Source organism: Mus musculus, chromosome 16 (assembly GCF_000001635.26).
Source record: "Mus musculus strain C57BL/6J chromosome 16, GRCm38.p6 C57BL/6J".
Lineage (NCBI taxonomy): Eukaryota > Metazoa > Chordata > Mammalia > Rodentia > Muridae > Mus > Mus musculus.
The window spans coordinates 94,919,827-94,946,550 of NC_000082.6; the positions used below are offsets into that span (position 1 = coordinate 94,919,827).

Below are 26,724 nucleotides of genomic sequence, written 5' to 3' on the forward strand. Positions count from 1 at the left end.
ATGATACCTGGTGGTCTGGGGCTTTATATTTCTGTCTTTCTCCTTCCTCTCCCATCTCTACATCAGGAAGTGGATATTTAGATTCCAGTCAATGCATAGTAACTTTTAAAAATTTTCTGACCGGGCTCAAAGTATATATGGCTCTCATTGGCAAGGGAAGCGACCCTATAGACGTTGGACTTCAAGGGTTAGTTAGGAGGTTATAAATATTAGCAGATGTGATAAAAAGCCAGCATCTGGTGGGCTAGCAATTGTCTCCTGCCCTCCACTGATCAAGGTTTCTCTGGCGATATTGATGCTGTTTGGATATGTTAGCAGCTTTCTGTAACACCCCCCACAGCGGACAAACTGGAGATTTGCCCCAGTTTGTTATTGCTTTCATTTGTTTATAGTTCCTTTTGTGGATCTTTTTGGATCTCCCTGGCAGGAAATGGCGAATGCCTCTAGATTTCAGTTAATGAACCATTTTTGCCTGCAGGAAGGGAAGGGGAAACCCACAGGATCAGCTCATTTGAGGAACAAACTGCTAAGGTGTCTGTCCTTGCAGAAGTGGGACCAGGGTGTGTCTGTCTCACAGCCCAGCGGTGTTCTCCAGTCTCTAGTTTGTTAGTGGATGACCTTTAAAACACACATCGGTGTGACTTTGAGAATGCTCAGGGATGGAAAGTCCAACCGACAAATCTGACGAAGTAACTTCCCAGAGCCGTTGATCCTCTCAATAACGAGCTGCTGGTAGACATACGTGGTTGCATACGTTAGGGACTCTGCCTTCTTGTCTCTGGCATACCTTTTCTGTGTTTTCACATTATTGGTTCTTAAGACTCCCACCAGAGTGAGGTAAATGCTTAAAATGGCTAAGAGTTGGTTTAGTTACTTAAAGCAAAACTATTTTTGTGTTAAGAAAGTTAGGCCATCTAGAAGATCTTTAGATTCCTTTAAAGTTCAGCTCTGACTCCAGAGGTCCTGAGTTCAATTCCCAGCAACCACATGGTGGCTCACAACCATCTGTAATGGAATCTGATGCCTCTTCTGGTGTGTCTGAAGACAGCTACAGTGTACTCATATATATAAAATAAATCTTTTTTAAAAAAGTGTTAAAAAATTAAATTCTCAGTAGTATTTTTCCAGATAACTCTAAGCAAATGCAGAGAACATGGATCAACAAGGCTACACAAATTGGCAGCTTCACAGAACTCGATCTAACATGGCCTCTGCTGGAGGCAAAGGACCAAGACAGAATCTGAATTAGATGTGCACGGTAGTGAATGCGGAGGAACATGTTAGGCACAGCCTGGCCCTTAAACACAGTGGCCCTCCAGAGTCCTGATTTCTCAGCCTGAATCAGGCCCACTTTCCTACAGCGCCCTCTGGGACAGTGAGCAAAGAAACCATCTGTGCTGTGACAGGGCAGCTCCCAGTCTGTGACAACTGCCTCTTTCATGGGTTTGTCATGTATGCAGAACTAAATCACATGACGGCTTCCCACCAATCCCCATACTTACACAAATCCTGGCATTTCCTTAGTTCTTTGGATTTCTGGGGGAGTTTGCATTGAAGGTTTTCTCTGAGGAGGTCTCTCTAGATTCCCATGCTTCCCTCCCCTCCCCCACCTACCTCATGGTGACTGACTCAATCTTCTTATTCCTACGCTCCATCCTAATGGATCTCTAGATTTTAAAGGGAAGTCTCTCCTTCCCTCTACATGCCTCCTCTATCTCCTTCCCTCTACACGCCTCCCTTCCTCTTTCTCCCTCTCCCCCTCCCCCCTCTCTCTCACACACACACACAAAATATTCTCTCTAATGCTCTCCCTCCTACCTTGTGCCCCAAGGCCCTTTCTCCCAATAAACCTCATTCCTGAATAGAACTATGTCAGCCTTCTTTTCTTGGACTAACTGCTATGGCTTTATCATCTTCTATTATTGTTAATACTGCTTGCCAGAATTTACCTGTATAAAGACCAAGGTCTTAAAATGTCCTCCAAAGGCCCATATGTAGAAGGCTTGGGAGGTAGTAGACCCTCCTATGAAGAACGGTGGAGCTGGGAGGAGGTTCTGCATCACCAGGCTGTACAGGACTATAGGACCCTGGTCTCTTCATTTTTGTGGCCAGGAGGTGAGTGGCTTTACTGTACCACCTGTCTCCTGCTAGGACCTATTTCTCTGTCACAGGCCCCTAAACTATGGGTCTGTCAGGGAGGACTGAAATCTTTAAAACTGTGAACCAAAGTAAACCTCTTATCTTCATAAGTTGGTTATCTCAGGTACTTTGTTATAGTAGCAGAAAGGGTGAAGAAGAAGAAACAAAAGTATATGAATATGTTCCTGGGAGGTAGCTAATTAGATAATTAGATGGTTGCAGGCTTGAAGGTCATTGAAGATGGAACCTCCTACATAATTACAGCTTGTAAAGCCAGGATCTGAAACTGTAGGACACTGATTCCTGCTTAACCAACTAACCAACCAACCGACCAACTAACCAAACAACCAGCCAATCAACTAACCAACTAACCAACCAACCAACCAACCAACTAACCAGGCAACCAACCAACTAACCAAACAAACAACCAACCACAAAACATCTGAGACTTGTCTCTGGCCTGAGTGGCTATGACATTCTGAACTGCCTGGAAGATGTAAGGTGGTGTCTGGCTGAAGATTTCTGGTAAAGAAGGAAGCCATAGTCTGGTCCTCTCTCTTAACAGCTGCTCTGAAAGGATCTGGCAAGCACTGAAGCAGGGAGCAGCAACCCATGAAGCCTAAGAAGGTAGATTGGCGAGTCATCTCTCTGGCCACTCTCCACTCTCACTCCTTGAGAGCACACCCACTTCAACCTAGCTTCTGTACGGCATGCTGTGTCCCATCTGAATTCTTTTTGACGGTGGTCGGAAGGACCAGGAAGCTGAGAGAAGGCCACAGCCAGGTCCCAAGGCATCTCCTTCCTATTGGGTGTACAACACCTCCATTGTAGAGTCACCGTGGATTCTGCAAGGTGGGGCTGTTTTCTGCAGCTCTGCCCTGCTGCCTTCAGGTGGCCATGGCACACCAGGGCTCCCAAATCATTCACACATCCAACCTTCATTTTTACCATTCAGACCTCGTTCTTTCCACTACCCTTGATAAAATTCTAATGTTCTCATTGACACCCCCCTCCTCCCGAACCTGTAACACGATAATTGATCTCTCCTGGATCTGGGGTCAAGTGAGGGATATGCTTCTGGGTAGGTATGTGGTGATATATTTCCTGGGTAGAGTAGTTTCATCTCATCCAGAGTGCGTAGCATCTTCTGGAGGTGGCTGGGATACACGGAGGTTTATGGAGAAAGCTTGCTACTGGAACCTGCTTGCCAGCAGGCACTTGGTGAGTGCCTCTACTCTGCCATGGCTGCCACTCTCTGTTGCTGCCTTTAGAACCTAGCTTCTTCAGCCTCCGTTGTGGCCAGTGCTTCCATTGAACTTCCCAGCACCTGATTGGGACTCCAGAGCCATCCAGACCCATGGACGCAGGTTTCAGCTTCCCCACTGTGATGACAGCCATTGCAGGGTCACCCACATTGTGTCTTGTGAGCCAATCTGATAAGGCTCCTTTTATTATCTATTCATTGTGTGGTTCAGAGAAACTTACAGAAGTGCACAGGGGTCCCCAAAGCCATCAAGTGAGGATTAGCAAAACAAAACAAAACAAAATCTCTTTTTTCTAAACAGGTACAGACTTTCTCCCTTGTCATTACTCTCTAAATGACAACCTGTCACAACCCATTTCATGGCGCTTACTCTAGGTTAGGCAGGACAAGATATCTAGAGGCGACTCAAAGCACCCATGAGGAGGTTTGCAGGCTCTGTGCATACACCACACCACTTGGTAGGAGGGACTTGAATATCTGATTTGGATCTTGGAACTGATCCTCCACCTATGCAGGGGGATGGCTTTTACTATATTTCTGTATGTTCAATGATTGTTGAGGATTCTCATAAGTGAGCCCTGACCGGCAGCCTGGGGCTTTCATGCCCCACTCCATGGACTCAGTTGTGTGTAGGTGCTCCACTGAACTCTGTTGTGTGTAGGTGCTCCACTGAACTCTGTTGTGTGTAGGTGCTCCACTGAACTCTGTTGTGTGTAGGTACTCCACTAAACACTGTTGTGTGTAGGTGCTCCACTGAACTCTGTTGTGTGTAGGTACTCCACTGAACTCTGTTGTGTGTAGGTGCTCCACTGAACTCTGTTGTGTGTAGGTACTCCACTGAACTCTGTTGTGTGTAGGTGCTCCACTGAACTCTGTTGTGTGTAGGTGCTCCACTGAACTCTGTTGTGTGTAAGTGCTCCACTGAACTCTGTTGTGTGTAGGTGCTCCACTGAACTCTGTTGTGTGTAGGTGCTCCACTGAACTCTGTTGTGTGTAGGTGCTCCACTGAACTCTGTTGTGTGTAGGTGCTCCACTGAACTCTGTTGTGTGTAGGTGCTCCACTGAACTCTGTTGTGTGTAGGTGCTCCACTGAACTCTGTTGTGTGTAGGTGCTCCACTGAACTCTGTTGTGTGTAGGTGCTCCACTGAACTCTGTTGTGTGTAGGTGCTCCACTGAACTCTGTTGTGTGTAGGTGCTCCACTGAACTCTGTTGTGTGTAGGTGCTCCACTGAACTCTGTTGTGTGTAGGTGCTCCACTGAACTCTGTTGTGTGTAGGTGCTCCACTGAACTCTGTTGTGTGTAGGTGCTCCACTGAACTCTGTTGTGTGTAGGTGCTCCACTGAACTCTGTTGTGTGTAGGTGCTCCACTGAACTCTGTTGTATGTAAGTGCTCCACTGAACTCTGTTGTATGTAAGTGCTCCACTGAACTCTGTTGTGTGTAGGTGCTCCACTGAACTTTCTGCCTAGAGTGCTTACTGGGGTTCTATGACCAGACATGAGAAAGTGAAGCAGAAATCAAAGCATGGGTCCTACAGTCAGACTCAAACCTTCTGTTTCCTCCTTAGAGGTCCTGTTTAGTCAGTACATCCTGAAGCTACTCAGGGCCCATCATGATTCACGTCATTAGCATAAGGAAGACTCTTCGTTACTAAGGAAACTCTATCACTGAGCATCCTTGTTTATCAATGGCAGAACCCAGAGAACCACACCAGATATGTCTGTTTGTCTGATGTCACAGCTCAGGAATGATTGACGAGTCTCTGACAGTCCTCAGCTCTCCTACAGAATTAGGTACGCCATGGTCAAATTTTCACCCTCTTTCCTTCTTTTCACGTTTACTGTCAAACGTCGTATCTTTAATCTGGCCATTTGTCTTGGCGTCTGCCAAAGTACATCAAACAGCTGAGTCATGTGGGCTCCCAAAGCTGCAGTTTTAATTATTGTATCCTTGAATCCTGCCTCTCTGAGCCCTGGTTTCTATGTGGGAAATCTTTCCCTTGGCATGAATGTTTGGATTCGTCTACTGCTGACCTGCTTCTGTTTCTTTCCCCTTCTCTGAAACCAGGGGATCTTACCCCAGGATCCTCTTCCCTGATGTGAGCAGAGGTCAAAGACCTCCGAGACTTCAAGTGCAAAGCTCTTTCATTTTGAAGACTGTATATTTATGGCTAAAGCTCCAAGACGACCAGACCCCAGATAGACATTCATCTCCAGAAGCCATGCATTAATGGGACAAGTGGAATTTTCTAAAGTACTTTTTGTTTTATCACACAGTCAGAGAGACAGAGAGGCCCTGACAGGGTGATTCACAGCGAGCACTGAGCCGTTCATAAGTCGCCACCTCCTCCTCGGTCCCAAATGCTCTACTCCTGTTCCCCAAAGGAAACTCATTAACCAGCCACCCTGCTTCAGCAGGTGGCTTCTTTTTAGATAGACTCTCTAGCAGTCATTTACTCTCTGAGACTTGCTCGCCATTGTTATCTGAGCCCATGTGAGGTTACAGGGGAGAAGCCCCACACAGGAAATGTTCTTGAGCTTGCTCCTTAAGATATTATTCACAGTACTTCCCCGGAAGCAGGAGATACAATGCACCTTCGAACTGTCTGCTCCCAGGTGAACCCATCTGGACATTGCCCATCTGAGTGGCAGTTATAGAACAACCCTGATGGACCAGGGACAGAAGAAGTCTCTCATTATGTGGAGTTTTAGAATGGGAGCCTGGTTTTCACAGTATAGAATGTGTGGTAGATAGCCACTCTCCTCGTTAATGGAGAATGTGGAATCAGCTGTGGCTACACTCAGGCACATGAACTCTTCCCATACTGCAAGGCCAGATACTCGAAGGGAAGCTAAAGCCAGCCTCAGAGTTCTGCCACCTGAGCTTCTGGTTTCTGGAAACCCATCTAGCCCTCTCCTCCAGACGTTTCGAAGTGACCACTGGCCATGGAGCTATGTGGCAGATGACCTGTCTAAGGAAGCTCTGTAACTATGATCTCCTCAACACTGAGAGATTGCCAAATGTATGCTTAAGAGAGAATGTTTGTTTTTGAATTAGGTGGCAGAGCTTGTGGCTTTGCCAGACTTTTCAAAGTGGGGAAGGACTGCTTTATGGCAATTAGGATCAATTCTATTCTCTTTATGAGGAAAAAGAGCTCCATTTTAGTCACTGAAGAGAGGGTGTGCTGTCTAAAGTCAGAGTCAACTCACTGTGTGTGCATGTGCATATGCATGGTGTGTGCACATGTGTGTGTGAATGTGTGCAGTATGTGCTATATGTGTCTAGTGTGTGTGTGGTATATGTGGTGTATGTGGTATTTGTTCATGTGTTGTGTATGTGTGTGGTATGTGTTATATGTATATAGTATATGTGTGTGGTTGTATGGCATGTATGCTGTGTATACATGTGTGTGTGTGTGTGTGTGTGTGGTAGTAGTAGTAGTGTGTGTATTGTGTATATGTTTAGTGTGTGTATAGTGTATGGTGTGTGTGTGTGGTATGTGTGTAGAGGTGTAGTGTGTGGTGTGGTATATAGTGTATATAGTGAGTGTGTTGTGTATGTATATAGTGTGGGTGTGGGGTGTAGAGTATATGTGGTGGTTTTGTGTGTGTGTGTGTGTGTGTGTGTGTGTGTGTGTGTGTGTGAGTGTGTGTGTATGTGGTGTAGTATATGGTGTGTATGTTTACATAAGAAGGTCAGAGTTGGGTTGTCTTCCCATTTCTTTCATTCTTTGAAATATGGTTTCTCTGAACCCAGGACTTGATGGTAGGCTGTCTGTCTAGGAAGTCTTGGGAATTCCTCTGCCTGCACCCCAGGGGTTATAGACATGCCATCATGCCTGACTTTTTTTTTTTTTTGGTGGCTGCCACGTCTCTGAACCAAGGTCCCCATGCTGTATGGTAGGCATTCTACTGACTGAGACATCTCCTTAGCTCCCAGTCAACCTACCTTTAATGGACTGTGCCTGCAAGAAGCACAAATCATGTTAACAGGATTGCCATCATAGAGGGCCACTGAACATGTAAACATACTGGTGAAATAGGGTTCCTAACACTGTCTGCTCACAGAGCCACACTCAGCATCCCTCACACATGAAAAAAACTGTCATAGAAGGAAGACCAGGCCAGATGCAAGGGAGCACATGAATCTAGCACAGAAACCAGATGCTTGCCAAAAGCAGGCAGGAGCAACTATTCCAAAAGCAGAAGTCAAGTCTCGAACTGTCACATACGATGAAGGCATTCCTTAATGGTAGAGTTTAGATTATCAACACATGAAAACCATCCAGAATCAGAGAGCCTGAATATGAAAGCAAATATGAACAGAAGAGATACAGCTTTGGTAACCGGAGAGGACTTTATTACTCTGTTATTTTGGCAATGGACTGATCATCTAGGTTGAAAAATCAATAGGAAACTACCAGGAATGAACCGCACTCTGTACCTAATGGGCCAAAGGGAGAAGCACAGAGCATTCCATCTAAGCAGCAGAGCATGTGTCCTTCTAAAGCGTGTGCAAAGCATTCTCCAGACAGACCGAAGGCTGCGCCACACGGCAAATCTTAGTAATTTCCAGGCATTGCAACCACATAAGTTTTTATTCCAGCCATAGCAGTTGAAAACTGAGAAGGCTTACAATGGGGAAAGGTGGAAAATTTGTGTGGAAGCCAAACATCCTTGAGCAATCAATGCATCGAAGAAGAAACCTAAAGGATATTTAAAAATATCTCCAGACAAGGCATCTTCTATGAAAACAGAAACAAAGCATATCAAAACTCACAGGAGCAAGCCCAGTGGCTTCTAAGAGGAATGTGTATGGTGATACACGTGTTCACTGAGGAAAAAGAAAGGCCTCCTCAACCAGGCTTTGTGTCTCAGGGAGCTAGAAAAAGAGGCAATCTAAGACCAAATAACAGTCAAAACTGGAAAAGACAAAGCAGAAAGTATAAGACAAGAAAAATGGGACCAAGCGGTAGAAAAGATAACTAAAGACCGAATGCACTTAGAATTGGAAACAATCACCCATGGAAGGAGTTACAGAGACAAAGTTTGGAGCTGAGACAAAAGGATGGTCCATCTAGAGACTGCCATATCCAGGGATCCATCCCATAATTAGCCTCCAAGCGATGACACCATTGCATACACTAGCAAGCCTTTGTTGCAAGGACGGTGATATAGCTGTCCCTTGTGAGACTAGGCCGAGGCCTAGCAAACACAGACGTAGATGCTCACAGTCAACTATTGGATGGATCACAGGGCCCCCAATGGAGGAGCTAGAGAAAGTATCCAAGGAGCTAAAGAGATCTGCAATCCTATCAGAAGAACAACATTATGAACTAACCAGTACCCCAGAGCTCTTGACTCTAGCTGCATATGTATCAAAAGATGACCTAGTCGGCCATCACTGGAAAGAGAGGCCCATTGGTCAGGCAAACGTTATATGCCCCAGTACAGGGGAATGCCAGGGCCAAAAAATGGGAATGGGTGGGTAGGGGAGTGGGGGTGGGGGACTTTTGGGATAGCATTGGAAATGAAATTGAAGAAAATACGTAATAAAAATAAATAAATAAATAAATTGTTAAATGTGTATGAAAAAAAAAAGAATAAAAGGAAGGAAGGCTCGGATAAAGCCATAGAGGGCACAAGACTCCAGAGCGCACCACCAAGGGACATAGCTCATGAGAGTCACCTGTGACTGACGCTATATAAGCATGCTGGGGGAACCAGAGGAAACCAGTGGCTTTCTATAAATCTGGAGCCTAATGAGATGGACTGTGAGAGGCAGCCATTCTGCGATGACCACTATCATATAAGGACAGAGAACCCATGCTTGAAAGACTCACAGCAGAGAAAAGCTCTGGACTGAGCACGCACGCCTGCTGGTGAGTTTTACCAAACATTTAAGGAAAATGGAAAATTAATGTGCTTCCTTCTTAAACTCTTCCAGAAAGTTGAAGAGGAGAAAACACTTTCAAAAGAATTTCTGTATTTTTTTTAAATGTTACTTAACAATTTTTTTTTAAAAAATAATGACTTTATTTTCCTTGATAGCAACAAATACTGGTTCCTGGTTTTTTTTTTTTCTTCCTTCTTTAAAAATGCTTCTATTCTTTGAGAACTTCATGCAGTGCATTGGGATCATATTTGCCCCGCTTCCCATCATTCACCCTCAGATCTGCTCCTCTTTGGGACTGGGAAGGACGGAAAGAAATGTTGTCAGAGGCACGGGCATTGGATGGCTACGGTTAGGAACTGATTTCTGGACACAGCAGGGCAGTTGCTGGGTTAACTGAGCCCAGGATCCCTCCGGTCCCTCCTGTGCTCCAGGCAATGCGTGGCACAGAGCAGGAAGTGATATGCGCTGAGTGGAGAGGATTTCTGAAGCGTAGCCACTTAGGTAGAATAGGAGTGCATTCAAGATGGAGCCTCCTACTAGTACCAAACACAGTGGATTAAAGTGCCCATTGAAGTGGACACTGGTCGACGATGAATTTTTTTAGCATCTCAAATGAACTTCTGAAATTGCAGAACACAATTTTTGGGTCTTTAAGAGAGCCCAACATAATACAAGTTGATGAGACTTGAACTGAATAATCTTTCTTTTAAAGAAGCGTGAATTCTTAGGCAAATAGATGTATCTGGAGGATATCATCCTGAGTAAGGTAACCCAATCACAAAAGAACTCACATGATATGCACTTAACTGATAAGGATGGACCATGCAGAGACAACCACACCCAGGGATCCATCCCGTAATCAGCCACCAAATGCAGACACTATTGCATATGCCAGCAAGATTTTGCTGAAAGGACCCTGATATAGCTGTCTCTTGTGAGGCTGTTCCAGTGCCTGGCAAATACAGAAGTGGATGCTCACAGTCACCTATTGGACTGAGCACAGGGCCCCCAGTGGAGGAGCTAGAGAAAGTACCCAAGGAGCTGAAGGGGTCTGCAACCCTATAGGTGGAACAACGATATGAACTAACCAGTATCCCCAGAGCTCATGTCTCTAGCTACATATGTAGCAGAAGATGGCCTAGTCGGCCATCAGTGGAAAGAGAGGCCCATTGGTAGTACAAACTTTATAAGCCCCAGTACAGGGGAACACCAGGGCCAAGAAGTGGGAGTGGGTGGGCAGGGAAGTAGGGCGGGGGGTGGGGTATGGGGACTTTTGGGATAGCATTTGAAATATAAATAAAGAACATATCTAATAAAAAATTGAAAAGAAAAAGAAGCGTGGGAGTGGGTTTTTGTGTGGGGGTTTGAGGTCAGAGGCCTCTCTCCACCTTTTGGAGATGGAATCTCTCACTGAACCTGGAGCTGACTGACTGAGCTAGAGCCTCCTCTCTCTCCACTCCTGACCATGCTGGGTGACAGCCATATGTCACTGCATCTGGTTTTCACATGGGTACCGAGGTATCAGTCTCAGGACATCAGGCTTCTGTGGCAAGTGCTCTAGCAACCAAGCCACCTCAGCACGGTGACACTACGTCTTCTTATAATGCATGGCCTTGATAATGGTAAGCAAAACATGGTCAAAGAGAAGTAAGAAGGCTCTGTTTGTTATGAATGCTCGCTGTTAATTTTATATTCTCTAAACATGTATTTAATATATAACATTAGCCTTCAATGTACCGACTAGCTTATTCACATACATACATACATACATACATACATACATACATACACACACACACACACACACACACACACACACACACACACACTCAATGTAACTATTACATGTAGTTGTAGATGTGAACACAGGCATTGGTTTGAATGCACATGCTTTTAGCTCTAACCTTGCTGGGCAGTTTTCTGAGATTCACTCGGAGAAACTCAGAAAAGAGGGCCGGAGTGATTTACCTGCAGCCTCAGGGTACCATAGTCAGACCACCTCCATGCCTTCTACAAGTCTTTTGGCCCTAGGGCATCATGGAAGAACTCGCTATGAGAAGCGGTTAATTGCCTAGAAACTTCTATGACTGCAGTTCTGGGCTGCTGAGCAGTCCTCAGAGTCAGTGTCTAAGCACCAAGGTCCCACCCCCTGCACACTTGAGCCTGAGATTTAATAACTCCCAAGAAGAACAAAAAGAAGCAGAGCAGAAAGACTGAAAGATGCACCAGAAACACGGAAACCACGGTGCTTCTGAGCACCGCTCTGCACCCAGCCCGCCTGTTCCTGGGGCAACACACTAGGAAGGCTGCATTCACTTGCCAGGTGTCCTTTGTCTCCCCCCACCCCTCCTACCCCTCCCGAATCTAATCCCCCTCAGTGTGGGAAGACTGCCTGATTCTCCCCCATCCCCTGGGGTGAACTCAGGAAGCCCATAGGCTGCCTCTGTACGAGCATCTGTCACAAGATGGAAGAGCCAGGTTTGGAAATTGGGGTAAAGTGAGTTGGGGGTGTAAGGTGAGGGTAGTAGATTATTAATAAAAAATCCTTGGAGGGACTGGGAACTACCACGGCGGCCTGAGCTGGATAAAGAGCCAGCTCTGGTTGTCTTTGGTTGCTGTACTCTGAGGTGTTTGAGCCATTAAAATGCAGTGTTCTTTGCTGCTCACCCTGGCCATCTGGTGCTCGCTCCCATCTCCAGAGCATCATGGGAGGCTCAGCTCCCTTGAACATGCCTTGCTTGTGGGTGGACTATTTCTCTGGCTGGCTGCCTAGGTATCCTGTGCCCTCGCTCGGGACGGTGACTCTGGGTTTGTTGGTCTTATGGACGCTTGTTCTCAGGTTCCCTTTCCACTGAAGGTGCTAAGGAAAGCTTAGTATCTCAGACTCGAGCCGCACAGCCTCAGGGGGATCTGCACCACCTTGGAAAAACTCTCTTTCTCCCTTGATATAGCTTGAAACCTGTTGTTCTCAGAGGTTGATTCGGAGGGGGATGGAGCTGTGGGAGGGAGGAGGGGAAGGATTCCGAGCTTGGCAGGAGGTGGGAGGGTGGAGCAGGCTCGCAGAGCCAGGTGGCAGCTTGTGGGAGGAGGGAGGGGCTAGACAGAGATAGGGTTGACAAGGGCGGGGCGAGGGGGGAAAGCGAGTGAGTGGAGGAGTAGGGTAAATGTGTTTACTGTCTTCTTCGGGCTGTGGCAGAGGCAAGTCTGAACCCCCTAGTGAGCAAGGGCTCCACCTTTGGAGAGAGGTCGTTTGGTATTTGGGTCTGGAGTGGGATAAGAACCCTAAGCCACATTAGTTTAGAGAGAAGCCCGCAGAGCTTCAAGGGAGTCTTCGCTGGGGACAGCAGCAAAGTCAGGAAAGGTAGAGATGCTCAGGGCTTGTGGAAGTGGCGGTCCAGAGCATGGTGGTCCAGCAGATGACTCAGGCCACTGCCTCTTGACTACCAAACTGGATGTCTCTTTGTGACATAGCTGTTTTGTCCGTGGTCACTCACTGTAAAGGATGTGAAAAATGAGCAAGGACCAAGGTTCCTGAGATCCGGAGTGACCAGGTAGATTAGGAGTGAAGTGTGCCCTGTGGAGGCTTTGCCTATGACATGGGTGCCTCTGGAGCAGGGCCTGATGGGAGCAGATGAGGAAGGCAGGAGAAGACACGGTCTCCCCGAGCTGAGTTTGCCTTGAGCAATGGCTTGGAAAAACCACGAGGAGGATTATTTCAAAAGTCAATAGGCAGGCCCTAAAATTGCTGTTTGTGGAAGAATGCCACTCACCCCAGCTTCCGGGACAGAATGAGAACCCAGCTTTGGAGACAGCCTCCTCTGCCACCCCCTCGCCTGCTCTGCGTCTGCCAGGCCCAGAGGCTGTGCGGCTTCTATTTCTCCCAGAGTACATTGTCTCTCAGTAGGTCCGAGTCTCAGGTGTGTTAGGATAATATAGAAATCCTCATGGCTTAGTCTTCTCCAAGTTAGGTGACTATGAGACCAGGATTGGGTTGCACTGCCCTCTCTGAAGTAATTATGGAATAGAGAGAGCCTGAGAGGAATGGGTGTGACTACCAATGGAGCTTGTGGGTTTGGGAAGGGTGTGGGAGTCAAGAACAAACTCTGTCTAGTGTGAAAGGAAAAATGGGGCCTCCTGTCTCTGCCCCTCCTCTGCCTTACCATGCCCACCCCTGCCTTCTCCTCTCCTCTTGTCCCGCCTCACCCCTGCCCTTCCTGCTTCAGTGTAGACCTGACTTTTAGCCTTTTAGCCAGGAGTGAATTTGCCCCCTCCCTGCACACCCCTCCCCACCCCTATGCAAGTATAGTGATATCTGGAGACGTTTGGCTCTCAGGTCTATGAGGAGGGTACTACTGGCACCCTCCTTGTGGGTTTAAAGTCAAGGATGCTGCTTAACAGCCTGCCTTGGGCAGGATTACACCAGCCCCAAATGTCAATGGTGCCCAAGTTGAGAAATTCCAAGACCATTTTTATTTTTGTTTATATTTTTAGTATCAGAGAAAGACAATGGGGAGGGGGTCAGAGGGTGATGTTTTCACCTACTCAGATATTTGTTAGAAGACGAGGGTCACCATGATTTCTAAGATCCAAAAGGAAAGGACATCAACTTGAGAAAACAAGTCTCCCATGACTCCCGTTTGAATAAAGACCAACATGCTTTTCTGAACTGTTAAGAATCTCAGGTATGTGATTGTTGATTTTGTTGTTTTCTACAGCAGTGGTAATTCTTGTGCATGTGTAGAACGTGAGTACCTGTGTGTGCATGTGTAGAGTGTGGGCACTTGTATATGCATGCATGTGTACATGTGTTCATATGTACACATGTACATGTGTGTATGCATATGTACACGTGTGTGCATGTATATACATGTGTGTATGTGTGTACATGTGTGTATATGTGTGTACATGTGTGTACATGTGTGTGTATGTGTAGAATGTGGGCACCTGTGTATGCATGTATGTGCATGTATGTGCAAGTGTATTCATGTGTGCACGTGTGTGTATGCATATACATGTGTGTATATGTGTACATATGTGTGCATGTGTAGAATGTGGGCACCAGTGTGTGCATTTGCATGCATGTATAGAATGTGGCCACTGTGTATACATATGTGTGCATGTGTGTGCACACTGGGGCTCATTATTAGGGTGGCTGGCCTAAGAGCTCTGGAGAGGTGGAAATACAACCATGCTCCTATGCTTCCTGCTGTTTAATGTGTTTTATGGTAGCCCAGCACAGGTCCTCTCCTTGTGCAGCAAGCACTCTACTGACTGAGCCATTTCTCCAGCCCAGTCGGTCACACATCTTACAGGATGAAGATAACAGTTTCTCAGATTGCAAACAGGTAAAGAGCTGCCATCCCAGCTTTGCTTAAAGGTGAAACTGAAATGATGCTCTCCTGAGATCTCTGAGCACCACAGTATGTCTCTTGTAACTCTATGGTGGCTCCTCATAGCATCTATTTTATAGTCACCATTGCTGGTGAAGATGACAGAAGCCAGGGGTGGGGGTGGGAGGCAGGGGCGAGAGGAAGCCAAAGTGTACAGCAAAGGGATAGCTCTCAGTCATGGGCAGAACCCACAGTTAAGTGGCACCTCCAGGACTTTGTCTCAGTTTGTGACAAAGCTTCATGGCCACCTCCTCCTCTAGTGAATGTTAGATCCACCCTAGGGTGGCATGCAGTGTCTCAACTTGTCTATTCTCCAGGCTTTGAGCTGCTGTTCTCTACTTTTGTCCAACCTGCTGCAATCTACCCATAATGCCTTTGCAGAACCATTCTAAAATGCTAACCCTCCCATTAAGTCCCACCCTTCCCATTACCCACAGGAAGATTCCAAGTCATTTCCAGTCATCTTAGGATCCATCTTACAATCGGACGGTCTGTGGTCAGTGCTCAGCCCTCCTCTGGGCTGCTCTCCCATCTCGGACTTCTTATATGGCACCATTTGTCCTATGCTGGACACCTAAACTGTAACCACCAGCTTGCTGGAAGCCTGCTCACTTTTTAGCTGACCTTTGGATCTAGGAGCATCCTGGGATCCTAGGGAAGAGCCTTGCCGATCTGTGACTGCCACCTGTGTCGACCTGTTGGGTTACATTGTAACACGTGTTCCCAGAATTGTAGGAGTTAGCTCCCTAAAGGCTGCACATGGCTCAACGGATTTCTTGCCTTAACACAATGCCAGAGTCCCGCCAGCTGCTCCTTGAAGGATACATGATTAAAAAGCACTTTGCTTTAATAGAGCTAATTTAACGTGTGGTGATTGTAATCGGTTCCATCTCCTTATTTCATTTGACAGGAGGAACGTTCAAATCTAAGCTGCATTTGAGCTGACTCTTTAATCAGGGTAGGAGTTCCCTCTACTTAAGTCTATGGATGAGATCTCCAAGCACCTTCCACGGAGGGTCCTGGGCTCTGGGGATTGCCACTCTCTCTCTCTCTCTCTCTCTCTCTCTCTCTCTCTCTCTCTCTCTCTCTCTCTCTCTCTCTCTGGCTGCATATGGGCAGTTTCTAAAGCCCCTGAGAATCAGGCTGCAGCTCCTGCTCTGGCTCTCTTCTTTCTGAAGGGTGCTGAGTTGTTTTTCCCTTTCTCAGGGTCTTTGTTATGGTTGTGATGTCCACCGTGATGCACACACAGGGCAGAATGATCCCTATCGATGACCATGAGGACCACAAGGGCCACAGGCTGGGGAAGGAAAGGCTCGAGGCACGTGTGCCTGAGGGAAGTGGGAAAGATGGAGGCCAGAAGGCAGAAGGTTAGCTCCTGGACTCTCAGGGTGGACATTGCGAGAACTCTATCTACTGAAGCAGCGATACCTGTAAACATGTTGCTGTTTCAGGGAAGGAGGCGAAAGTATAGTCTTAAGACACTAGGAGGAGTTGCACAGAGACCTCATGTAGCTGGAGGAAGCACCAGTTCAAGCCTCCAACCTGTTTAACCCTTGCAACCCTGTTACAAGGTCAGAACCTGATAGCAATCTGTACCATAGACCGGCCCATGTGTGGGGGCTTCCCGACACAGTCCCATGAGCCCCCAAGCGAGACCCAGGAGATACATCAGCAGGCAGTGACCATGAAGCCATCTACTAGGACATTTATGAAAGAGCGGGTGCTGATAGCCATTTTAAAGACCCTTTGATGCTTGCATCGCTCCATACCTCCAGCTTGTCATCACGAGCCCTTGATTTGAGAGCTCACGTCAGGACTTGGCCTCTCCAGCATCACCTCTGATGATGGCACAGTTTGAGTGTTTGTGTGTCTATTTATAAACAGCATTTAGCACCACTGGGCTCTGCCTTTCAGGAAAGTTTCACTCAATGGATGGGGAATAAAGTCCTGGGTACCTGAAGGGCAAGCTCAGAGTAACTTCTTCCACTGTGGGATTGCTGCATGCTCTCTTTTTTTAAAAAAAAAAAGTATTTTATTATTTTATGTGTATGAGTGTTTTGCCTGCATGTATGTCTGTGTACCACGTGCATGCGTGGTGCCTGTGGAGGCCAGAAGGAGGAACTGGAGTTACTGATGGTTGTGAGTAGCAGTGTGGATGCTGGCAATTGAAGCCGGTTCCTCTAGAAGAGCAGTTAGTGATCTTAAGCACAGAATCATCTCTCCAGCCTCTCTCGACTCTTTGATTAGGCTTCTGGTGGAGTAAGTAGGAACATGTACATTGCATAGATGCAAACAGACATTACAGTTTTAAAGGCTGTTTAAAAAGTAGCCTATGATCATATCCCACATACAGGCAACATGCCTTGTCTGGCCCCAGTGGGAGAGGAAGCGCCTAGCCTTGTAGAGACTTGAAGTGCCAGCGTGGGGGGATACACAGGGGACCTCCCCACCTGCTCAGAGAAGAGGAGGGGAGTGGGGAAGGATTATGGAAGGGGTGAGTGGAAGGGAGCAGTGAGCCGGATTTAAAGTGAACAAGTAAAAAATAAGTTAAATTAAAAAAAAGAAAATATATGTACAGAATAAATAAAAATAGCCTTTGGAAGGCAGGCAGCCAGTTATGCTGTGTGTACTGTGCTGCCTTCTAGACCCTACTGCCCTCTCTAGTTGCTTCCTGTTGTACACATACACACACACACACACACACACCCCTTCCTCACTGACTTCCTTTTTCTCTCTGTGATTCAGTCTTTCTTCTGAGTTCTATAATGTGAAATCCCTGTTTTTTTGCTTTCTCTATTTCTCCACAACATTTTTTCTTTCATCCCATTTTTATTTTCTCTCTTGAGCCTCCTCACTTCCAAAACAAGACATAAGTATTTTAGATAAATATTCTACTTATGAAACATAGGTGCTTTTTGTTGGACACCCTGGAACCTATGGATAGTTTCACTTCTCAGGCAGGGCTGAGTTTTTTGAGGTTGTTGGTATGGGATGGGAATGTGGAGGGGAGGCGCACCTTGCTGCATCTTCTACCGCACTTAGATATACAGTGATGGGAGAAGCTTCGGCGTTAGTCCAACAGAGACTTCTTAGATGGCTCTGTGGTGCAATGGATAGTGCATAGGACGTCTAGTGATGAAAAAGATACGTCTGGTGAGCAGATGGTTCTGCTTGTCAGTTGTTGGGTGAAGCGTTCACTGGCTCTGAACCTGTGTCAGAGTAGGCATCCATGTTCTGTTCTTATCCCAGGTATCCGAGTTCTCGGAGGCCACGGAGACGATGCTCCTGTTCGTTTTAGGGAGGTAACTGGTATTTCTCGCCTCACTTTCCTGATTTGAACCTTGTCTTAGTCAGGGTTGTATTCCTGCACAAACATCATGACCAAGAAGCAAGTTGGGGAGGGAAGGGTTTATTCAGCTTACACTTCCACATTGCTGTTCATCACCAAAGAAAGTCAGGATTGGAACTCAAGCAGGTCAGGAAGCAGGAGCTGATGCAGAGGCCATGGAGGGATGTTCCTTACTGGCTTGCTTCCCCTGGCTTGCTCAGCTTGCTTTCTTATAGAACCCAAGACTACCAGTCCAGGGATGGCACCACCCACAAGGGGCCTTTTCCCCTTGATCACTAATTGAGAAAATGCCTTACAGCTGGACCTCATGGAGGCATTTCCTCATCTGAAGCTCCTGTCTCTGATAACTCTAGCTTGTGTCAAGTTGACATACAAAACCAGCCAGTACAAACCTCCTGTCATAATGATCATGCTCATGTCTCCTTATCAGTCTTTTTTGCAGAGTCAATATCCAGTTGTATATCTCATGATTCATGGATTTAATTTTAATATCATGCTTCTGTGTTATTCTACGATTCTTTTTCACAGAATCTGTGTCTGGCTTCCTAAAGCTGCATGCGTCTTTGAGAATAAGGAATGGGCGAATCTGGTGGATTATAGACTCTTTCCTTAAACCTTAAATTCCCTCGCACATAGGGCATATCTGTGTTTTCCCCAAGGCACAGCAATTCAAACGGCCATCCCCATTCTCTAGAGAATTCAGAATCTGATGTTTTTCTGAGGCAGGGGATCCATAGTCACTGGAAAAATAGGAGGCAAATTGGAAACTTGACACTGACCCCAGGACAGCCAAGAGAGGATCCTGCTTCTGACATGTAGGAGAATTAAATCACTGTGGTCATAGTGACCCAGACCATGCAGTCCTTCACAATTCACCAGAAGAATTAAAAGAGTATTAATTAAGAGCAAGTGTCTCCCAGTCTCTGTAAGGAAGGTCTAGCCTCACAACCCATGTTACAGACTCTGTAAGGAAGGTCTAGTCACACAACCATGTGTCACACTCTGGCTGAATTCACTCACACACTGGAGACAGAATTCACATTTTCGGGCAGTAGTGCTAAGTTCTAACCCATGACTCGTTTTTATCTCAGAGAAACCATGGAGCAGAACACAGCGGCTCTTGTCTATAATCCAAGCACTCAGGGGCCTGAGGCTGAGGTGGGATGACCTCTGTGAGCTACAGGCCAGCCTGGGCTATAGAATGAGAAGGTACTGAAGAACAAAAAGCAAAGGAGAAGTGAAAAACAGGAGGGAAGAGGGTAAGGACTTCGAGGACCAGGAGGATGAAGAGGACAGTGATGACAAAGATGAAGATGATGGTGGTGATGATGTATGGGTCATTTACATTGGTCTTTAAGATGCAGAGATTAGGACTTAGCTTTTGGGCTGTGGATAGTGAAGGAATGGCCACTGTTCACAGTCCTTCTCTGATTTTGTAACACATTGTGAAAACTGCGTCTCTGTTTCATGATGATCTGACAGAAGCACACACTGCAGGACTTTGAGAGGCTTTTAATTACAAAAACCCAGTTTGTGGTGCTTGTGATCAAGCGGGGAAAATAGTTTCAGCATGTGTAAGATCATAGGTAGAGCAGGATGAGGTGGGGGTGAGGGTGGGAGTGGGCGGGGCAGGGCAGAGAAGGACACAGAAATGAAGAGGGGAAGAATCTAGGGAGGCTTGTCCCTCTTCTGCTCCCCATCACACAATCCATGGTTATATGATGACATTGGCCTAAGGTTAGACTTATTTGAACTCATGCAATGCAGTGGTTTGGGGTCATGAGCTAAAAGAATGCAACAGTAAAGACATTTTTTTATGGTATCTCATCTAGGAACTGAAGGTGTTGAGTATTAAGGTTTCTGACTGTGCTGTAGGGGGCAAGTGGGGTCTTGGATGATTATGTATTGTTGACCTGAGTACCACTGTGTCAAGGACCAAAGCCTCATCCCCATGGGAAGAGGCACACTTCTCCTGCATAAGGCTTGAAAGTCTTATGCAAAGACTTTCAAGGGATGGCAAAGTCCTCCTGTGATCTGAGTGTCAATGCTGACAGTGTGCAGAAAATGTCCACCACAACCTCCCCCTGCCCCCGCAGTGTTTACACTCTAAAGACGGCAGAAAGGAGCTAAATCCTCATCCTCGTCCAGCTACACACAAGAATCCTGCTTTCCTGTTAACCATATAGAACCATGCCCTATAGAAGCATGCAGAGCTTCCAGGGCATGGTGGCTCCTCCATCAGAGTGGGCAGAACCTGCCCATGCTATGTCCATGTGCCTGTCCCTTGAGAGTGTCCCAGGACCCAATCCATGCAAGGATGAAACACTTTGCCATAGAGGAATACTCAACTCAGCAGTCACACCACCAAAGGAATGAAAGCACTGACGGTATGCACAAGTGTTTGCAGTCCTTCTGGAACCGTTCACACGGAAGCTGTTATCAGGAGCAATGTACATTTTCAAAAGAGAAGACAGTTAGCTTATCCCCTCTCTCCATGGTCTTTAATATTCAAATGTTAACAGAGGAAATTACGATTGTCATCTACACAGTGATCTATTGTAATTATTTTTCCTCTCTTCCTAAAGATGCTTTGTGGATTCCATTCATTTAGCTTAAGAGTTTAGGGAATTACAACACAAATCTATTCAGAGTGGAAACCATTGCAAGCTACTTACACATCATAGACTCTTCTTTTGTTTGTTGGAAAGCTCTGGATGTTACCAGATTGGTTTATCCCTGACTCAGGGAAAACTCTAAATGATATCTGATTTAACCATGACTCAGGGAAACTGGATGATAACTGATCAGTTTAATCATGACTCAGGGAAACTCTGGATGATACCAGATCGGTTTCAGGGAAACTTTGGATGATACCAGATCTGTCTAACCATGACTCAGAGAAACTAAATGATACCCGATCGCATTAACCGTGACTCAGCATTCCTTCATTTTTATACCGTCCAGCCCATGGAACAGGCACACATAAAACTTCATCCAACTTGGGTAAAAAAATCTCTGACAAGTCAGGCTAAAATTATCGTGGATTCCCAACTCCAAAAGCAGTAACAAAAACAAATCCATTTCTATTCTTTAGCTCCATGCTTGGGCAACATTTTTAGTCTGGAAACTTGATCCCAACCAAGTGGAATTTTGAGTTTTACATAAAGCAACCCTGATAGGATGCAGATAGACCTTTGATTTCCCAGGAATTAAAAATAAGCATGAAGCAGACAGTCATAGCAGGTTTTGGTCTTAGCATGATTTTGCATTTCTCCATTCAAAACCAAAAGTAAATAATAAATTTCAAGGTACTCACTCATGGATTCAGTTAACTTGGCCATTGTCATTTCTTCTTTGTGCTTTTCCTGGGGGTGAGAAGAAAAGACAATTATATACAATGTGTCTTAGACATGAAAAGATGCAACAGCTAGTTGCAGCTACCTCTCTTGCTTTCTTTTTCCTAGGTCAGTTATATTGCAGCACGGTTACCAGAGAGTCACAGAAAAGAGGATTTTTAGGGCATTAAAAACCTCCCCATTGCTCTTGGCAGTGAGCGGCTGTCACACTGATCTTGGATATATATAATTGGTGACGCACGACCAGTTTTCAAAACCTCTTTGACACTGGAGTTTTGACATTCATATGCCAAATTTTTGTTCTTTATTTTCCCTCATAGAATCCTTTTTATTTTTTCTTTTTTGGTATTTTTAGAGCTGATATTTTTGTAGTCATTTAGTTTCCAAAAAACTAGATAGATTTTATGCATCTTCCTTTGTCTTACCTTTTGGATTCCTTTAGAGTTTTCTGAAAGTCGTTGTGTTTGTTTGATGGCTCTCTAACCTTATCTATTTTGAGCTGAAAACATTTTGTTTCAACCAGATATAGGTTATAACCCACCAAGTCTTAGAGCCAAGCTGATCCACGCAGAGACCGGCTCTGCCCTAATTAAAAAAGAAGAAGAAGAAGAAGAAGAAGAAGAAGAAGAAGAAGAAGAAGAAGAAGAAGAAGAAGAAGACGACGACGACGACTTTGGGGCTGTTGAGAATAGCCCCTTCCCAGAGATGCTCTCTCCTATTTCTTCAAACAACATTGGTTTCCTTTACTTCTTCAGTTCCTAATATAAGCAGTAAGCAAGCATGGGTGACATTGATTTCAGTCCTCTGTAGACATGTCTATCTGGTTCTGAGGCTAGGACACTTTCATCATAAAATACAGAAGGCTACTGTAATCCATGCCTGGACATAGTCACAGGGACACAAGTGAGTGTGTTCTAGCTATTATCAACAGGTATGGATGGATGGTTATGTATGTGGATTCGAGTGTGTGTGTGTGGGGGCATGTATGTGTGTATGGGCATGTGTTTGTGTTTGAGAATGTGTGTATGTGTATGGGCATGTGTGTGTATATAAGCATGTGTGTGTACAGGTGTGTGTGTGTGTGTATAGGCATGTGTGTATGGATGGGAAGCTATGCACCCTGGTGGGCATGTGAAAGTTGGGAGAGAACCTCAAGTGGATGTCCTTACCTCCTTTGAGACAAAGTCTCAAAGTCTCACTCACTGCTGCATCCCCAGGTGAACTGGCTGATGAGCCTCTGGGGATTCTCCTGACTCCACCCCTCCTCTTTCCTTTGGAATGCTAGGATTACTGTGTTTGACTTTACCCATTGGTCCATTTTCCTGGTCCTCTAGCCCCACTTCTGTATCTATGCTTCTTTACTGACATGGAAAAATGGTGTTGTAAATATCAGCACAATATACCTGGTGCTTTTAGCCACCAAGCCTTGAACATCAGACACACATCTTCCCAAGTCAGTAAAAGACTACATCATTAGTAGTGTTGTGACTTTCATCCTGGGGCGGGCAGAAAATGTCCATTTAACTTATTTATATGGATGTATTCCTTTCCCATGTCGTTTATTCACTTCTGTTTTGCTATTTTATAGAGTGTCAAGACAAGCATTGCATCTTGCTCCGTGAGCCCGCGTGAAGCAGTATTTACTAGTATGCAAGGCTGCCCTTTCCCTCCCATGCCTGCCAGCTTGCCCATGATACACACACTCTACCCTCCAGCTTTGACAAAATGGCAGGGGTAACATGGCACTTTGCTATTTCAGACATTTTTTTTTTTCTTGGCTAGTGTTTGCTTATAAACCATGGACTCTTGGCTTATGCTACCACGTCAGCTCCACTGACATCAACATTTGTGTTCTTAGAGACAGGGTGGCATTCTTGTCCCCATGACCAGCCTCATAGACTACTGAGCATATGGAAGCTACTTGGCTAACACCTGAGACACATCCTGCTGGCTCAGGTGTCACAGCACAGTCTGCAAAACCATTATTCACCCTTTCTCAGTGCCATTCCTACTCTGGAAGGTATCTCTGAAAGGTGTACTTGAGAGACTGAAGGAAAGAAAGGCCATCCAGAGACTACCCCACCCGGGATCCATCCCATATACAGTCACCAAACCCAGACACTATTGCGGATGCCAACAAGAGCTTTCTGACAGGAGCCTGATATGGCTGTCTCCTGAGAGGCTCTGCCAGTGCCTGACAAATACAGAGGTGGGTGCTCTCAGCCAACCATTGGACTGAGCACAGGGTCCCCAATGGAGGAGCTAGAGAAAGGACCCAAGGAGCTGAAGGGGTTTGCAGCACCATAGGAAGAACAACAATACTAACTAACCAGTATCCCCAGAGTTCCCAGGGTCTAAACCACCAATCAAAGATTACACATGGAGGGACCCATGGTTCTAGCCACATATGCAGCAGAGGATGGCCTTGTCAGTCATCGATGGGAGGAGAGGCCCTTGGTCCTGTGAAGGTTCAATGCCCCAGTTAGCAGAATGCCAAGACCAGGAAGCAGGAGTGGGTGGGTTGGTGAGAAGGGCGGGCAGGAGGGGATAGGGGGTTTTCAGAGGAGAAACCAGGAAAGCAGATAACATTTGAAATGTAAATAAAGAAAATATATAATTTAAAAAAAGAAAATGGTGGCAAGAGAATTATGAGAATTAAAAAGAAAGAAAGGAAGGAAGGAAGGAAGGAAGGAAGGAGTGCTTGATTGAGTGGAAACAGGGTTCTCGGGTCACACAAACTGCATTTGTTAAAATGAAGGCAAACACTGCCTTTTTTTTTTTTTCCATTTTTTATTAGGTATTTAACTCATTTACATTTCCAATGCTATACCAAAAGTCCCCCATATCCACCCACCCCCACTCCCCTGCCCACCCACTCCCCCTTTTTGGCCCTGGTGTTCCCCTGTACTGGGGCATATAAAGTTTGCAAGTCCAATGGGCCTCTCTTTCCAGTGATGGCCGACTAGGCCATCTTTTGATATATATGCAGCTAGAGTCAAGAGCTCCGGGGTACTGGTTAGTTCATAATGTTGTTCCACCTATAGGGTTGCAGATCCCTTTAGCTCCTTGGCTACTTTCTCTAGCTCCTCCATTGGGAGCCCTATGGTCCATCCATTAGCTGACTGTGAGCATCCACTTCTGTGTTTGCTAGGCCCCGGCATAGTCTCACAAGAGACAGCTACATCTGGGTCCTTTCAATAAAATCTTGCTAGTGTATGCAATGGTGTCAGCGTTTGGATGCTGATTATGGGGTGGATCCCTGGATATGGCAGTCTCTACATGGTCCATCCTTTCATCTCAGCTCCAAACTTTGTCTCTGTAACTCCTTCCATGGGCAAACACTGCCTTTTGTTTAAGACACCTAGACCAACCTAGTTTATCTAGCGACACCAAGAATCAGCATGTTGAGTGTCCTGCCGTACCTGCCGCACACACAAGTGCCTGGATGAGAGAAACCTGTAAGGACCACACTGGTTCAAGATCACACATACTCAGTGTGCAACCTGACAGCGTCGGGGAGCCGTGGGCCTGAGCAGGCTGTGGCAATGCAGGCAGGGACTCAGGGAGTTTCAACCTTGGCCTGCAGGAACCTCCAGCCACCGAGGTTTGGCTTCACTTCACTGCTTTGGCATCTGACCCCTCCTCACGCCCTGCTTGCTGAGTTGGTATCCTTGACTGATCCCTTCTTTATGTCCTGGCTCCAATTCCTCAAGCCTCATTTGGATCACTATGTCCTTCTGCCCGACCCAGAGGGGAGACCCCCAGCATAACATAGGATACCGGCTAGTTTTTATGTCAACAAGTTAGAGTCTTCAGGGACAAAGGTAAGTGGAAAGGTCCAGCTCACTGTAGACAGTGCCAACCCTGAGCTGGTGGCCATGGGTGCAATCAGAGAGCAGGCTGAGCAAGCTGTGAGGAGACGTCCAGTGAGCAGTCCTCCTCCATGGCCTCCAACATCAGCTTCTGCCTTGAGTTCCTGCCATTACTTTTCTGGACAATGAGCTACAAGCTGTAAACGGAATAAACCCTTTCCTCCTCACATTGCTTTTGATTTCTTCTTCTTCTTCTTCTTCTTCTTCTTCTTCTTCTTCTTCTTCTTCTTCTTCTTCTTCTTCTTCTTCTTCTTCTTCTTCTTCTTCTTCTTCTTCTTCTCCTTCTCCTTCTCCTTCTCCTTCTCCTTCTTCTTCTTCTTCTTATTATTATTATTAATTTCACAGCAGTAGAAACCCTAACTAAAACCACATAGACACCCAGATTCCCAGATTCTGGGCATTCTGTCCTTAAGCATTCTCTCCAGGTTGATCTGTTTTCTGGTGTATGGCTGCCTCTCTTCTTACTACAAGGCTGCCTGCCATGTTTTGGACTCTTGGTTTCCCTGATGGGAGGTCCTTGGAGCTCATTTTCCCTCTCATCTGTAGTTAAAGGGAAGCTCTGACATCGTGAGAGGAGGGGTCTGTAAAAATCCTAAATTTAGCTATCTCAGACTGACTCATCTATAGCATAACGTACAGTGGAAATCACGACATATGTTTTGGGGTAAGTAGTTTAGTCACTCCGCTGCATGTCTTTAAACTCCTTATGGCCTTCCCTCATTATCAGAAAGTTGATGTTTGCAATTACATGGCATGTGGACCCAATACAGCATGCACACTCCATTCCTGGTCCCAAGTAAGCATTCCGCATCCTAAGCCAAGGCTCCCTCCATAGTAAATGGCTTTCTGGTTGTCGGATTTGCATTACTGGGAAGAGATTCTGAAATATAGCCCAGCAAAACTGGAAGATGTTTTGTTAGCAATGATCAAGTCCAGCCCCGCAGAGATGGCAGCTGATAAAACTAAACCCAGGAGAGAGTGGGCCTTGCCAGGAGAGGGAGCATTCCACTTCCTCTCTCTTCCCTCCCCAGCGAGGGAGGCACTGAGCCTACATCCGACCTTTCCACTTGCACTCTTCTCAGTGCTGTCTTCCCTTCCTCCACCCTCAACACTGAAGGTTGGTTTTAAATCATGCTCCCCTCCTCACAACCCCCTCCACCCCCAAACCACAAACTTGACTTAGTCACTGTGATGGTTTGTATATGCTCAGCCCAGGGAGTGGCACTATTAGAAGGTGTGTCCTTGTTGGAGAAGGTATGTCACTGTGGGTGTGGGCTTTAAGACCCTCATCCTAGCTGCCTGGAAGTCAGTCTTCTCCTAGAGGCCTTCGGATCAAGACATAGAACTCTCAGCTCCTGCTGCACCATGCCTGCCGGGATGCAGCCATGCTCCCACCTTGATGATAATGGACTGAACATCTGAACCTGTAAGCCAGCCCCAATTAAATGTTGTTCTTGT

General features: G+C 46.1%; 1 protein-coding gene across 3 annotated transcripts in view; it reads right to left on the reverse strand.

Annotated features, from left to right (window-relative positions):
• The window catches only part of Kcnj6 (potassium inwardly-rectifying channel, subfamily J, member 6), a 252,717-nt gene that overhangs the window by 174,847 nt on the left and 51,146 nt on the right, over positions 1 to 26,724 (reverse strand). For all 3 annotated transcript variants that reach the window (NM_001025584.2, NM_010606.2, NM_001025585.2), the window contains exon 2: positions 21,355 to 21,403. In NM_001025584.2, the coding sequence (NP_001020755.1) occupies positions 21,355 to 21,385 (31 nt within the window). In that variant the 5' untranslated portion in view covers positions 21,386 to 21,403. The remainder of the gene's footprint in view (positions 1 to 21,354; positions 21,404 to 26,724) is intronic.